At 35.1% G+C, this 14,242-nt stretch overlaps 1 protein-coding gene across 6 annotated transcripts in view; it reads left to right on the top strand.

Annotated features, from left to right (window-relative positions):
• Positions 1-14,242, top strand: part of DMXL1 (Dmx like 1) — a 76,808-nt gene that overhangs the window by 37,473 nt on the left and 25,093 nt on the right. For all 6 annotated transcript variants that reach the window (XM_027881476.1, XM_027881467.1, XM_027881494.1 and 3 more), the window contains 9 exons: positions 633-802; positions 1,998-2,095; positions 2,812-2,977; positions 3,728-3,977; positions 5,577-6,667; positions 6,934-7,125; positions 8,203-8,279; positions 8,461-8,588; positions 10,032-10,280. In XM_027881476.1, the coding sequence (XP_027737277.1) occupies positions 633-802; positions 1,998-2,095; positions 2,812-2,977; positions 3,728-3,977; positions 5,577-6,667; positions 6,934-7,125; positions 8,203-8,279; positions 8,461-8,588; positions 10,032-10,280 (2,421 nt within the window). The remainder of the gene's footprint in view (positions 1-632; positions 803-1,997; positions 2,096-2,811; positions 2,978-3,727; positions 3,978-5,576; positions 6,668-6,933; positions 7,126-8,202; positions 8,280-8,460; positions 8,589-10,031; positions 10,281-14,242) is intronic.

The following is a 14,242-nucleotide window of genomic DNA, read 5'->3' as shown; positions in this document are numbered from 1 at the left end:
TTAGTTGAGATACTTCTGCTCAGAAACTCGTGAGAGTGAGAAGTGCCTCCAGGGCACATGCAAAAGTGCAGTTCAGTGTGCCTCTCTACAAAGAAGTGTCTGGCTGTCACTAGAGTTACAATTATTCATAACTGGCTATGTTGCTGCTTAATAATTGCTGTCTTCCTCATGATATTTTTTTATTTCAAGTTTTCTTTTGTATCTCTGTCCTCAAATGTGTTTTCTGCTCTGATTATGTGAAACTTGGCATTTTCAATTCCAAGTCAAAGTAGTGAACTTACCTTTCAAAACTTTGAAATATTTAATCATTACATTGCACTGACTATTGTGGCTAATCTTAATGCCACCATTATCCATATATTTGAGGTTCAACAGCGCAGTTCTTCGCAGATGAAAAGAGTTGGCAGATGAAAAATTGTTTTCACCTGTATGATCTTTTTTTATTATTAGATATGCAGTGCTAACAAATGTTCTTATGTTTCTCATCTCATCAGTAATGCACTTATAAATGCAAAATAAAGAGTTTGATTTTTCTTTGCTTTTCCCTTTCCCATTCCCTTGACTTCAGATTCTGAAATATATTATTAATGAATGTCTCTTAAATTTATTTTTTTTAATGTGTTATTATGCAGGGTTATCTACTAGTCACTTTGCCTGGGCGTTTCATTCAGTAGCGGAAGAAGAACTGCTGAGTATGCTCCCTGCAGTGCAGAAGGGAGATCCAACATGGTCAGAGCTCAGAGCTATGGGGATAGGATGGTGGGTTCGAAATATCCACAGCCTGCGAAAATGCATAGAAAAGGTAAACATAACATTCTGAAAAAAAAATTACCAAACTCTTTTCAAACAGCTGTCCTCTGGTGTTTATCTTCTGTTTATGGGTTTTAAAGTTTTACATATATCAAGTGTTTCTGAATGTTTCATGCTGTATTTTTTGTATGTATAGTTTGTTGTATAAGTATGAACTTTGGTATTCAGATTTTTTTTTTTTTTTTAGTACTGCAGATTTCAAATTCCACTGTGAGATACATTTTTTGCTTTTAGATATTCCATTTTGGAGGTGGTAATGTGCAGTGCTTATTGTGGATGCTCAAGATACAGATGGAGCATATAGTTGTTTTTAATAGCAAGATAGAGAAACAAGTTATGGAAAGAGGTTCTCCTTAGAAAGCTATCAGAAGTGGGAACAACTTAGGTATTGTACATGTGTCTTGCAAATTGATTAATTTTTGAGATAAACAAACCTATTTTATTTTGGCTTGTGGGGTTTTCTGTGTGTTTGTTTGGGGTTTTGTTGGTTTTCTTTGTATTGAATACTTTAACCATCACAGATATGGCAGTAAGCCTAACCTCGTTATCACTTGTTTTAAGCTCTTGGAAAAGCCAAGTGTGTTGAGCTAGAAAATGACATGCACAAGATACTTTGACTACAAAGCACGAAGTGGTAAAATGCATGTCTCTACTTTTACTTTTCAATCTTCAGTAATTAATCTTCACTTTATAAAACTTAACTGCCTTGCATTAAAAAAATTCCAGGTGTTCTGGGCCTGAGTTTCAGGTTATCTTACATAGGTCTTTGACTATTCTTGCTGCCACTTACCCCTTTTTCCTTTCCAACCTTCAAAAGTAATCTCCTGTAAACAATTTTTCTCCTGTTGTGACTGGTCCCAGCCTGTTTTTCAAGACTCCATGTGTCCTTTGATTACCAGAGCAACTAATAAATTAATTTTGCTGTGATTTCAGGAACTGATTTCAGATACAGGGATTCCCATCTGATCTTCCAAAAATCTTCTAGAACTGGAAGAGCATTAGCTAAATGATATGAAAGGGGCTTTTGTATCTTCACATTTGCATCAGACTCATAATGACAGGAGGGATCCTATATTAAAGAGTACTTCCAAACACTAGGGGGTATGGGATACCAGAAGCAACAAGAATCTCATTTCAGACTCATTGAAATTTTGGTTGTTTTTTTTGCTGTTGAACTGTCTTCACAGGTGGCTAAAGCAGCCTTTCAGCGAAACAATGACCCACTTGATGCAGCCATTTTTTACCTTGCAATGAAGAAGAAGGCTGTTATCTGGGGATTATACAGGTAGAAAACATTAAAGCTCTTACGTGGAGTTTCACGTTGTCTGGTATAATTTTGGGAAAAAGGTGGAATGTGATGGTAATCCAAAAAACGACAAATATTACCATTGAAAGCTGAGATTTGTTTCCTAAATTAGTCATTACATAGAATGAGTAATTTCTGAGCTTCTTATATTTACTGAAGTAATTTAGTCGCTATTTCTGAAGGTAGATGCTTCAAGTTTTAGTCTCAAAGCTACTGTAGTTTCAGCTAGTGCTTAATTCTGGTTTACTTTTGAGGATTAGCAGTGTACTGTAATATATAATATGATATAGAATGATACATCTGTCTTTTGGAAGAGTGTTTGTTGTTATAAATTGTACCTTTAAGTTCAGGGGACTGAATTACACCTGTCCTTGAAACTGATGTTTCGTAATACACCATTCAATGTTGCAAACTTCTTGTAAAGTAGTTTGCATCGTCACATACTCTTAAAAGCTCACCTGGGAGAAATGAGATTTTCTGTATTTGTATCAGGTTAATTGAAAATACTGTTAGGTTTTGTATTCACTAACTTTTGTTATTTTTAAATATGAAGCCTTCTCCACTCCTGGTGTAGTGACACTGCATTTCCTATTGTAAAGATCTGTGTAAAATTATACTGGCATCTGAGGAAGTCAAGAACCACGATGCATCTAATAAAATGTATCATATTTTTATCAATTATGTTCAATATGCAGGTCCCAAAAAGATACTAAAATGACACAGTTTTTTGGAAACAACTTTACTGAGGACAGATGGCGTAAAGCAGCATTAAAAAATGCTTTTTCTCTGCTTGGCAAACAGCGTTTTGAACATTCTGCAGCATTTTTCTTGTTAGCAGGACACTTAAAAGATGCAGTGGAGGTAATAAAATAAACTACTTTTTTATGTTTAAGACTATTATATTGTCCCAAGTGTACAAATATACTGAATGTGATTTGCATTTTGCATTATTAGTATGGCCCCTGAAGTTTCTGATGCTTCTGCTTTGTGCTCGTCTTTCTCACCCTCCATCCCCCAAATTAATGCCAAACACAAAACATTGATCTTTGCATTTTGATTCTTTTTTAGCTGTTGTATTAATGGTACTAAAAAGTCACATAGCTAATTAATTTCTCTGTTAGTAATATTAAGGGCCTATCTGCCATTAGGGGCATTACCTACCCTTATCTTACTTTCAGATTGTCTGCCTAGTCCTATATGAAGACAGCAGAGTTTTCATTAGGAGATTCCAGACCTGGCATTTTGGCAGTGATGTGTATTAGCTCCTAAAGTCCCTTCTCCAAAGAAACAAACAAAAAAGTATTGCTGGGGTCTGTTTGAATTGACAAGTTGTGAGGAAATTCATCTCTGATAATGAAGGATTTGTCCTCTTGAAGCCAATCAATTTCAAAGATCTGTTGTCATGTCATTTAAACTGAAGAAATGCATATCAGATCTTGCATGTAATAGTTGGTTACACCTATTCTGCATAGTACCTGCTCATTTTTATGGGGTTGATAGAATTACTTATTTTAATCTGAGCAGATTCATGTCAATTTCTGCCTTGTGATCATTTTCAACAGAGGAGAAATTATGAAATTTGATCTCTTGAATATATTTATTTTCAATTAGGTCTGCCTTGAAAAACTGCACGACATTCAATTGGCTCTTGTAATATCAAGACTTTACGAATCGGAGTTTGAAGTCTCTAGTACTTACAAATCTGTACTACAGAAAAGAGTTTTGGGTGTGTTTACTGGAAAAGAGAGCTCAGGAAACATACACTGTGACCCTTTTCTGCGAAGTATGGCATACTGGATTTTGGAAGATTATAGCAAGGCTCTTGACACTTTGATAAAACATTCTGTTGAAGATAAAGGAGGTAAAAATTTAAGTATTTTGCCTGTTAGATTGGTTTTAACTATTTATTCCATTAAGCCGCAGTTTCTTGAAGTATCATCTGAACAAAACCAGGTACCACACAGTTCTTCACAGTGTTAGTAAATAACTTGCTGTAGCAGTGTATGTGGATTTTAATAACAGATGTGGTGACTGTGTTGTCCTTATCCTGTATCCATGAATAGATACTTTGTTCTTTAAGCATATGAATATCAGAGTAATGGGATGATCCTACAGTGATGCAGCTGTTTTAAAGCAGCAGTTTAAAGATGAAGAGAGAAATTTGCTTCATTAGTTAATTTGACTCCATCACGGACTAAAAAGAAATTTCTGATGGCACAGTTACGTAGGAGAGTCTGGAAGACAGAGTGTTTTTCAGCTTTTAGTCCTTGAAAAAATGGTTGACGACATAAACTGCCAACAGGAAGATTTTGATATTTACGATGATACAAGGAGGTCTACATGGTTCCTGAAATAGCATATAGGTCTCCTAGAGCAATTAATTTCTATGTTCACTTGCTAATTTTATAAGCTTCTAAGAATCAATTGTGTTATTTCCTAAAGTTAGTGTTGTCAAGGAAGTTGAATGTTTCAAGTTCCTAGTAGTTACTGTGCTAGCTAGTTTCAGTCCTGGCTTCTGAGAGAAATTTGAGAGTAACAAATGAAGGCTCAAATACTTATAGTTGTGTAATTACTTTTAAAAACTTATTTCAGTAGAAGTTACATGCCTTAGTATAACTTTGGGTAAATGAGGAGTGTGGTGTTTGGTTGTTTCGATCTTGGTCACATCTTTCTGTCTAAAGTAATTTTAAAATGTTACTGATTTTTCTGTGGTCAGTTCAGTGGCTTGTTTGTGGTGTCTCGCTTTATTTTCTTACTTCAAAGGTGCCCTTTCATTTACCTCTTATCTGTCACTAGCTGTGCTCTAACTCCTGGTAAAGGAGAAAGTAAGGGTCTATCTCAGCTAACCTAGACCCTTTGAAAGCTGAGTGACTCATCCTGTGTTGGTGCTCATATCTTTCCAGGGTTTTTCTTGTTGTAGACATGAAAATAAAGTGCATAGGTGTTGCACTGCTGTGTAATTTGTTTATTTGTATGTAATACTGCTACCATTAAATGTTACAGATTTGCTAGTTTTTGTTTGGGGTTTTTTTAAGATGTAGACAAAATAAAAAAAAAAACTAATCCAAGGTTTTAAAAAAAACCTTTAAATAGAAATTTTTAGTAAAATGTAACTAACATCTTATTGTCGTGTAGAGGTAGATACTTTCGAACTCTAAACTAAACAGAAAAGTGGTCTTGTTAGACTTCAGCAAAACAGTCCTTGCTACAAGGAAAAGAAGTGGCATCTGTTCTAATTTAAAAGGTCTTACTTGCTGTCCCACTCAGACTTCTTGAATTATAAAGGTGCAAAGGAAGGTGAACAGGGGGGGATGCAGTGAAGTAAACAGTAGAATGAATATATGAACTAGGCAGTAGAATTAATATTAAGACCTAATAGCTTTCTGATGAACTCAAGACTTTGCAGATTGATCTTTCTTACAGAATGATAGATTTTCCTCATGCTGCAATCTCTTTTCAGGTGAAGGAGATGGTTCATCAACTTGTAACCCTGCAGTGTTTAACTTCTATAACTACTTAAGAACACATCCACTTTTGTTGAGACGTCATTTTGGCTCTTCTTATACATCTTCCACACACATTTGCTTAACAGTAGAAAATGGATTAGCTGACAAAATCAATCTAGGTGAAAGACGACTGTTCTTTACCACTGCATATGCTCATTTGAAAGCTGGTTGTCCTATGTTGGCCTTAGAAGTGTTATCAAAGATGCCCAAAGTTGTCAAGAGGTCAAAGCCATTCTGTAAATCCCCTAGTTTAATGGATACCAGTAAAGATTTCTCACCATCTTCTCCAGTTAAAGAGTTTGAAACAAAAGACCAAGCTTCCAGTATTGATTGGTCGCAACCAGTATGGAATGGTCTAGGTTCATCTTCAGATTGTTCATCAGAAAAGCATTCAAGTTCAACTCTTTCCTTTGACTGGAGTCAGCCAAGTGTGGTGTTCCAAGATGAGCCCTTGCAACTACAGACAGACAGTGATGAAAATGATGAGAGTGAAGATTCTTCCCCAGTCATGAGAGAGCTAAGACCTCTGAAGAAAACTGAAAAATTATATGAAACAAGTTCTAGCTACACGGAATCTTTTAGTGTAGTTGATGACAAAAATGTTCTCAGTCCATCAGAAGATATCATTTCAGCACAGCTGAAGTTTAGAGCATGCCTGAAAATTCTTACTGTAGAGCTTCGTACACTGTCCACTGGTTATGAGGTAGATGGTGGGAAGTTGCGGTATCAGCTTTATCAGTGGCTTGAGAGAGAAGTGGTAGCTCTTCAGAAGACCTGTGATTATAATGTTGAAGTAGAAGAGATACAGTCAGGAATTGGAGTGATGCCAGAGGAACCTACATTACATGAAAACACTGAAGACGCAGCTGACCAGCAAAAAAGTATGCTACAGAGAGAAGACTTTCAGAAGAGACGTCAGTGGCTTCTGAAGTACCAGTCCCTGCTAAGAATGTTTCTTAGTTACTGTATACTTCATGGCTCACATGGTGGAGGCTTGGCATCTGTCAGAATGGAATTAATTCTGCTATTGCAAGAATCTCAGCAGGTATGTGGAGGAGCTTAGTTTGTGTTTTCAATGCTTCAGGTTTGTAGGTTTATTTGAATGTGGTTTATATTATTGTTGAAGTTTTCCTACTATAGCATGCACCTGTTTTATAACAAATGTAAATCTGTTATGTTGAGAACAGATTGTTTTCTGTAGGTGTTTCCTGTTGTTATTACTGTTATTTAGAATCCTTCTCCTCTTTCAAAAATTCTAATGTTCCATTTAAGAATATGTACTATCACTTTGTGTTTCTTGCCTGTTTTTAGGAGCAGTCAGTACAGATGCCTTCCAGGCCTCCACCAGAGCAAAGTTCCATACCTCTCCTGTTTGCTTGCACAGCTAGTGCCAAAACAGTGGTGGCTAACCCATTGCTACATCTTGGTAATTTAACTCATGATATATTACATGCCATAATAAACCTTGATTCGCCACCTCATCCAGATACTCAGAACAACAAGGTATGTATTTTTTATACATGTTTTGTTGTCATTGTCTAATTTGCTAATCATGATTTTTTTTCTAACAGCTTGAAAACTTTCTGCTGTGCCTTCTTTGACAAATAATAAAACTGCGAAACATAATTATTTTCTCTAGTAATTATCTTGAGCTAAAGAAATTTATGATTTATAAAGGTGCTGAGCATCTGGTTACACAAGCTGAAGAAGATTAGCCTCTCAGAACTGGATGCTTGTCCAAGATGACACCTGTTCTGGAAAACATGTTGTACTACACTATCAGCATCATATTTGTTTTATAATATAATTGTAGTTATAATGATTATATTTGTCAATATGATCATTACTTCTGGTAACTCTGCATTTCATTCCTAGACTGAAGTAAAACAAAGGTTTGAAGTATAAAAACTTAGTGGCAAAGTGCAGTAAATTTTTTTGTGAAACTCTATGTACATATAGTAAATATGATAATTTTTTTAAAATTATATTTCTCTAAGGTTTGTTCTGTCTTTAACTTTTGACTGGAGGTGCAACCTAAAGTGTTAGTTTAAGAGAACCCTTTTGAGCAGCAGATTCTAGTGTTTTATCTGAGTGTGGTTTGTGATACCTTAAGTAAAGTATCAGCTATGTTAAAATTACTGATCAGTGTGATACTGAGTAAATTGCATGTGTACAGGAGTTGTGCAAGAATCAAAAGCTAAACTGCATTATTGTTTCATTCTGAAGCAAAGCCTTGGTATTCTGAGCCAGCATATTGCTACTGTCTTAGGATGTAATTACTTAGGACTGTTGTGTAGAGATTTAATACATTGCTGTTTGTTAATTGAAAATATTTCAGCTGCAGCTGAGCTTTGATATGGGTTGGGGGTGTAAGTGAATACTTTCCCCATCCTTTTCATTACAAAGTGAACTGACTTATATGAAAGAAATTCTGACGAGAAACATGTCTTTTTAAGTGTGTGTTTGTATCTTCCATATTCAGTGCTTGTTTTGCTATACAAATCTGTATGCATGAAAGGCTACCATAGTTACCACTGCTCATTCTGAGCGTAATATGTTCTATGAAACTTTGTCTTACAGATATATGTCATGCACACCTTAGCAGCGTCACTCTCCGCTTGCATCTACCAATGTCTTTGTGATGGCCACAGCTACAGGTAAATGTGTAGGAAAAGTGCTTTTTAGAGAACTATTAATACACTGTCTCATTGCAGTGATCATAGTTGGTTGTGCATCAGAAGGCAGTGCTCACACTTACCTGTGTCTAGAAAGAACTTTGAATAGCTGTAACCATAATATTTTTGTGTAAATATAATTTCTCACTTTTGTGTTTCACAGCTCATTTCAAGCAAATCAGTTCACTGGAACAGTGTATCAGACAGTGCTGTTAACTCGGCGCCACTCTTTAAGAACAGCAAGCTTAGAAGAAACAGTGACTCCCAATACATCACCTGCTCAGTGGCCAGGTATCTGGAGTTGGTTTATTTCTTCCCTCTTAAGGAAAACTGAGTTATTGGTATCCACCCTAAGAGCATGTAGCTATGCTCTGGACTTTCTAGTACTATTTGTAGCAACTATGTATGGTAAAGTCAAGTTCTTTGATTAAAATTTTGTTTGGTTTTTTTTTCCCAAACCTCCAAGTTAGTACTTTTGGTTATTCATTATTTTGGTTATTCACTAAGTCAAGTTGGTTTATATTGCTTCCTCTTGCTAAAAATGTTAGTGGGGGCTCTAGTAAAGGGCAAGTAAATGGGAAGTTAGGTGAAGTCATGTCCTGTGTTTTACTTGCTCCTCCTGGAGGCAACAGATCAGTCGCAGCAGTGTTGTAGTTCCTTACTCCTGAAAAGCTGTCTTAGTTTGTGCTTCAGCTCAGACTTTTGAACTAATTAACACTATTGAAAATGAGAAGTTTAGAATAAATTAGGATTTTCTGTAGTCCTAAAATCAGTGTTGGTTTTCAGGTACTTCCTGAAGTATGCTAGTGAAGCTATACTAGGAAGCTACATTAGAGGGAGTGTTAGCACTAATATACATGCATATACACACACACATATATGTATTTATAAAAATATGAGCGTCAGTTTACAGCTATAACTTAAATGTAAGTTTAACCAAGAAATATAGTTCCTTATTATGGGATTTGTTTTTTAAATAAGAAAATTTCACACTGAAAATGTTTTTGGTGAGCCTCAAGCAGTCTTTGTGTTTGATGCTATGCCATTTTTTCTTTTCTGCAGAACGTTCTGACACTAAATCTAGAATTCTAGAGAGAAATCAGATTGTCATCTGTTTTCTCTTTGTTTCATTAGTTGCACAGTTAAATTTCTAATGAATGGAACACGGACTTTGTTGCTGTTTTTCTTATAAATAACATTACCTTGAACTAATTTCTCTATTTTTTAATAGTTTAACGTGTTCTATGAGCAAATTGGAGAGGATGACACAAAAGCAGAATTATTTGGCCACCACTATTTGCACTTTCACTTATGTGCACAAAGTGTAACAGTTGAAGCCACATCTGAAACGACACCTTTTTGTGGGAGCATCAAAACACAAGATATTCAGTACTTGAGTGAAGAAACACTTGTCAGACAGGATGTAGTTCAAGTTGATGCCCATGATTTTTGATTGGTTGTACCCCTGTAAAGTGAGAAGACAACATTTCAACTTATAGTGGTTCCTGTAGTTACAATAATTGAAAAATTGTTATGCATTTTAACAATGAATTGTTAAAAATAAAAAGCATACCTCTTCTTGAGTTTTCAGTTTCGTTTAAAACTTGGAATCTTTTTACTCTACAAATTACTGAATAACATAGGTTGCCAGTCAAAATACCCTTAATAATCTGGAGTATATTCACAAAAAAAATATGCGCTCTCTTAAAGAATTTATGTATTTTATGTAAACAGGAATGACAGCTCTAATACGCCTCCTGAATTCTGCTGGTGAGGAAGCCCAGCCAGGTCTCACAGTTTTACTTTGTGAAATTTTAACTGCGGTCTATCTAAGTCTGTTCATCCATGGCCTTGCAACACATTCTAGCGATGAGTTGTATAGAATTATAGCTCATCCACTTAATGACAAAATGTGGTCTGCTGTCTTTGGAGGAGGAGCTCATACACCCGGCAAAGGACAACAGCAATTAAAGACAAAAACTGGTTAGTTCTCTTGTTTTACTTATATTTGTCTTCTGGGGATTTTAAGAAAATTATGTAACTGCTGAAAACTTAGGAGTAGATGTTTTCAGAAGTTTGTGTTTAGTAAGAATTCAGTGTGTTTTTAGGTCTGCACAGAAAAACAAGGATTTAAAATTATTGTTATAGATATTGGGTAGAAGGAGTGAGCAGAAGTGAATGCTACTTGGAAAATAAACTTTCCAAGTAGCACAGCTGCTGTAATGTGAGGGAGTTAAGTTGATCTTAAAGAGAAAGTTGCCAGTACTATTACAGCCAATTTTTTTAATGTTAATTTTAAAGCTTTCCAGTTCTCTTGTAACAGGTATATATTCCCATTTTACAAATACAGTATGTTTTCTCTCTTTGACAGGTAGGCACTTCCCAATGCCTAGCCCACATCAGGTAGTAGTGTTCTCCATGGAATGCGTGGGGTTTTCCAAATCCCTTACCTCCTTCAGTACTCATAGTCCTACCAAATCTTCAGGCAAGATACTAGATTTAGTACTAGGCCTCTACATGCAGTTTGCTATGCGTGGCGTTTTTTTGCATATGCAGAAAGACAGAAAACCTTCTGTTTGCAAGCCATGACATCAAAATTTAAAGTTTTGTAATTAAAGCAGCAGTTGAATTGGGCCTTTTTTAAAAAGAAAATTGTCAGTGCTGTTGTAGTCTCATTACTAATTCTTCATTTGAAATTAATATTAATATAAAATTACTTTGACCATGGTTTGAAAGGATCAGAAGTGTTTGATATCTTTGTTGGAGAGCTGCTTGTTTTGCTTTTTAAATATAAGCGTTATTATGCATGTGGATTTCTAAGTGTTCATTCTAGACATTACAAATGTAAGGTGTCTTGTTGATATTCAAATTTGATATTCTGAGAACCCTTTAGGAAAGTAAACGTTCTTGAAGTTTTAAAGTCAGATGATGGTAAATTATCCTGAGGTCCAGAATTAATTCCTGTAACACTTTTCTTTCCGGTATGGTTTTTTGCATTTTAATTTAGTACTATAAAACCAAGAGCAAAAATACTGCAGATTGTATAATTTTTTTTAAGGAGGGTTTTGTAAAGATAAATTTACTTGTTGGCTTTGTACGTCACATCTAAACATGTATGTAGAGAGATAAAATATAAGTTTATATAACTTTTGTTATTATTGATATTACATGTATGTTACATATAAAAATGTCTAACCTTGTGTTTAAGGAAAACTGTAAATGTGATCTGTTTAAATACCATCTTTATCAGACATTTGGGAAAGTATTTTCAGAGCAGAGATCTTTAATCAAAAAGGAGCTCTTATTCTAGATCTGATCAGTTTTATCTGTAGTATTGAATAAGTATTTCTCAGTATTACTGTGGTAAGGTAAATATATTTGCCATTACAGAATTGTTAGAAGCCATAATTGGCTTTTGCTAGCAATTCTGTTTCTTAGATGTTGCTAACTGTATACTAAGGTGTGTTAATGCTGCTGCTACCACAGTTTAAAATAATAAATATTTTTACGTAGAAGTGTATTCTGAAACGTATACTAAATGCCTGTCTGCTGTGTTTTTCTTAAAAATGAATACTGACTGTCTGATGGCAGATTTAGTAGAAATGTTGCTGCAGGAATCAAGAAGCTCAAGCTGAAAGTTTCAGGGAGGAAGGGACCTCTTGAAATACTAGTTTCTAGGGATAATCAAACACTGAAAAAAAGGTCTAGAGGGATTGTGAAGTCTCTGTCTTTGGAGTTACTCAAAAGCATGAACAAATGCCATCAATTCTGTTCTGAGCAAAGGGGCTGGACCAGGCATCTTCCAAACTATGTAATTCTAGGATTCTGTAGGTTATTATTTGTTTTTATGTGTTTACGTAGAGCAAATCTGGAGGAAAGAATTTTTTGAGAAATACATTTCTCTGTCACTTAATTTTAAAATAGTAGACCCCCAGAAACAGACCCCCAGTGAAGCAGAGCAGAAGGATTCAAATCAGCTATATTTTTGTGCTTTTACTGTCATCTCTTAATTTTAATTCTGACATCCAGAAAATAATCCTGATAAGTGACTGGAATGCTTATTCCAGTCAACTATGGCATGTTCTTGCATAGTAGTATTTAGATGGTTTTGTAGCTCCCCATTTTGTTATGCATAACTAGACTCTTTTTTTTTACATTTATTTTTAGATTTTTGTGAAATGTTTTAAATGGAAATTAAAAGACAAAAATTCTTGACACTAAAAATTCTAATCCAATAATATAAGTCCTGCATGTCTTACCTCCCTTCCAATCCTTTAGTATATATCTGAATAGGATGTTGACCTCCAAGTTTCAAATGTGTTTTAAGAGATCATGATACTATGTACAGTACTGGCCAATGTGATTTCCCTTTCTGCTCTTTGCTTTAGTGGACTTGAGCATGTAATAGCTTTGGATATAAAATTTCTCTTCAACACAAATTGGAAAACAGGAATCAAAAACTTGTACCTGGTAGTCTTATAAAATATTAACATCTGTTAGGAATTAATTTCCTTGAAAAACTTGTTTTATTGCCTCTGTCAAGTAAAGATCAGAGTCTTCACAAACCATTATTCCAGTCCTTCTAGAAAACAGATTGTCATTAGAAATCTAACAAATATCTGACTTAGAGTAGCAGGTCATGTAAGTCAAGTTTTTCTTGGGTAATTGTAAAGAAAGAAAAAAACCCAAACAAACAAAGAGCGCCCAGCAAAACAAAACACCCCACTCCTTAGAACTCTTGCATTTATCTGCTTGCTATACTTACTGTGAGGTAGGTTTCATCACAAATCTAAAACAAAGCAACAAAAACTGAACTTGCATTAGGAGTGCTTCAGACTAGGTCAAGCAGTGCTGTGTTTCTGCACTCAGGTTCACCAGCAAGTCAGAAATAGTAAAAAACCTTAACATTTAGACATTATCTTCAGGAGTTGCTTAATATCAGATCAGATGAAAGAATACAGATTCCTCAAGTTTTAAAACCCTCCAACTTATGTAAGTTAACAGCCATGTCAAACTGCCCCTTTTTAATGCAGATGCTGTTAGTAATGAAATTTTTGACATCAACATGAGATTAATTGCCTTGAATTCCAGAATTAGAAATGGTAATGTTTTGTGTTTTGTTTTTTTTTTTCCCTTATGGTGCTTTGAAGTACTGAGTACTTCATTAATGGTGTGGTCTTTCAAGTGTATATTTAAGTCTTTGATTTCTCACTATTACTGTCTTATTCTTGGCTAAGTCAGCTTTTAAAACAAATTAGAAGTTTGACTCGAAGTATATGCTGTGTGAATAGTTGAGTCTCTTTAGCTCAGTAGAAATAGTCTTGGATGGTCAGGAAACATCTTGGAGGGCAGAAAATGTCAAGAATGTTTGTGTATGAAACCAAGTATTTTGTTGTAATCTAATTTTTCAAGAGATTTTCTTTCACAATTTATAGAAATGCCCACAACAACAACAACAACAACAATAATTGTTATTGTTACTACTACTAATAATACTATCTGAGAATGTAATATATACCTTGCTTTAAGCTTTTTAGTGAATCACCCAACTGCATCTTAGGGAACTTAATTGCAGTTGCTCCTGTTGATTGGAAATTCATTAAATTCATCACCATGGCCACACGAGCTGTAGCCTGTGTGTAATCAGAATATCATGTTGAAAGCTTCAGGGTTTGTCATCTTAAAGAATGCAAATTCTTTGTATGTTTGAAGTCGAAATGTGCAGCAGTGTGGAATTTCACCAGGCTGCTACTCTAGTTCGCTTTTACAACTTCCCAAAGAATTACTGAAATCTGTGCAGAGCTTTAGACTTACTAGAATGATTCAAGGTGTGATTCAAAATTAGTATTTCTTTGTAATGTCTTTGTCATTATACTCTGGTTCTGGCCTTCAGCAGTGCTGGTACTTGTTGATGTCTGCAGTCAAGGAGGATGCTTTTGTAAGGG

This window comes from Empidonax traillii, unplaced genomic scaffold, assembly GCF_003031625.1.
Source record: "Empidonax traillii isolate 1590-97213 ecotype Southwest subspecies unplaced genomic scaffold, ASM303162v1 scaffold7:size3022706, whole genome shotgun sequence".
NCBI lineage: Eukaryota > Metazoa > Chordata > Aves > Passeriformes > Tyrannidae > Empidonax > Empidonax traillii.
Note: the sequence above shows the minus strand (reverse complement) of the source record. Positions and strands in the feature narration are given on the sequence as shown.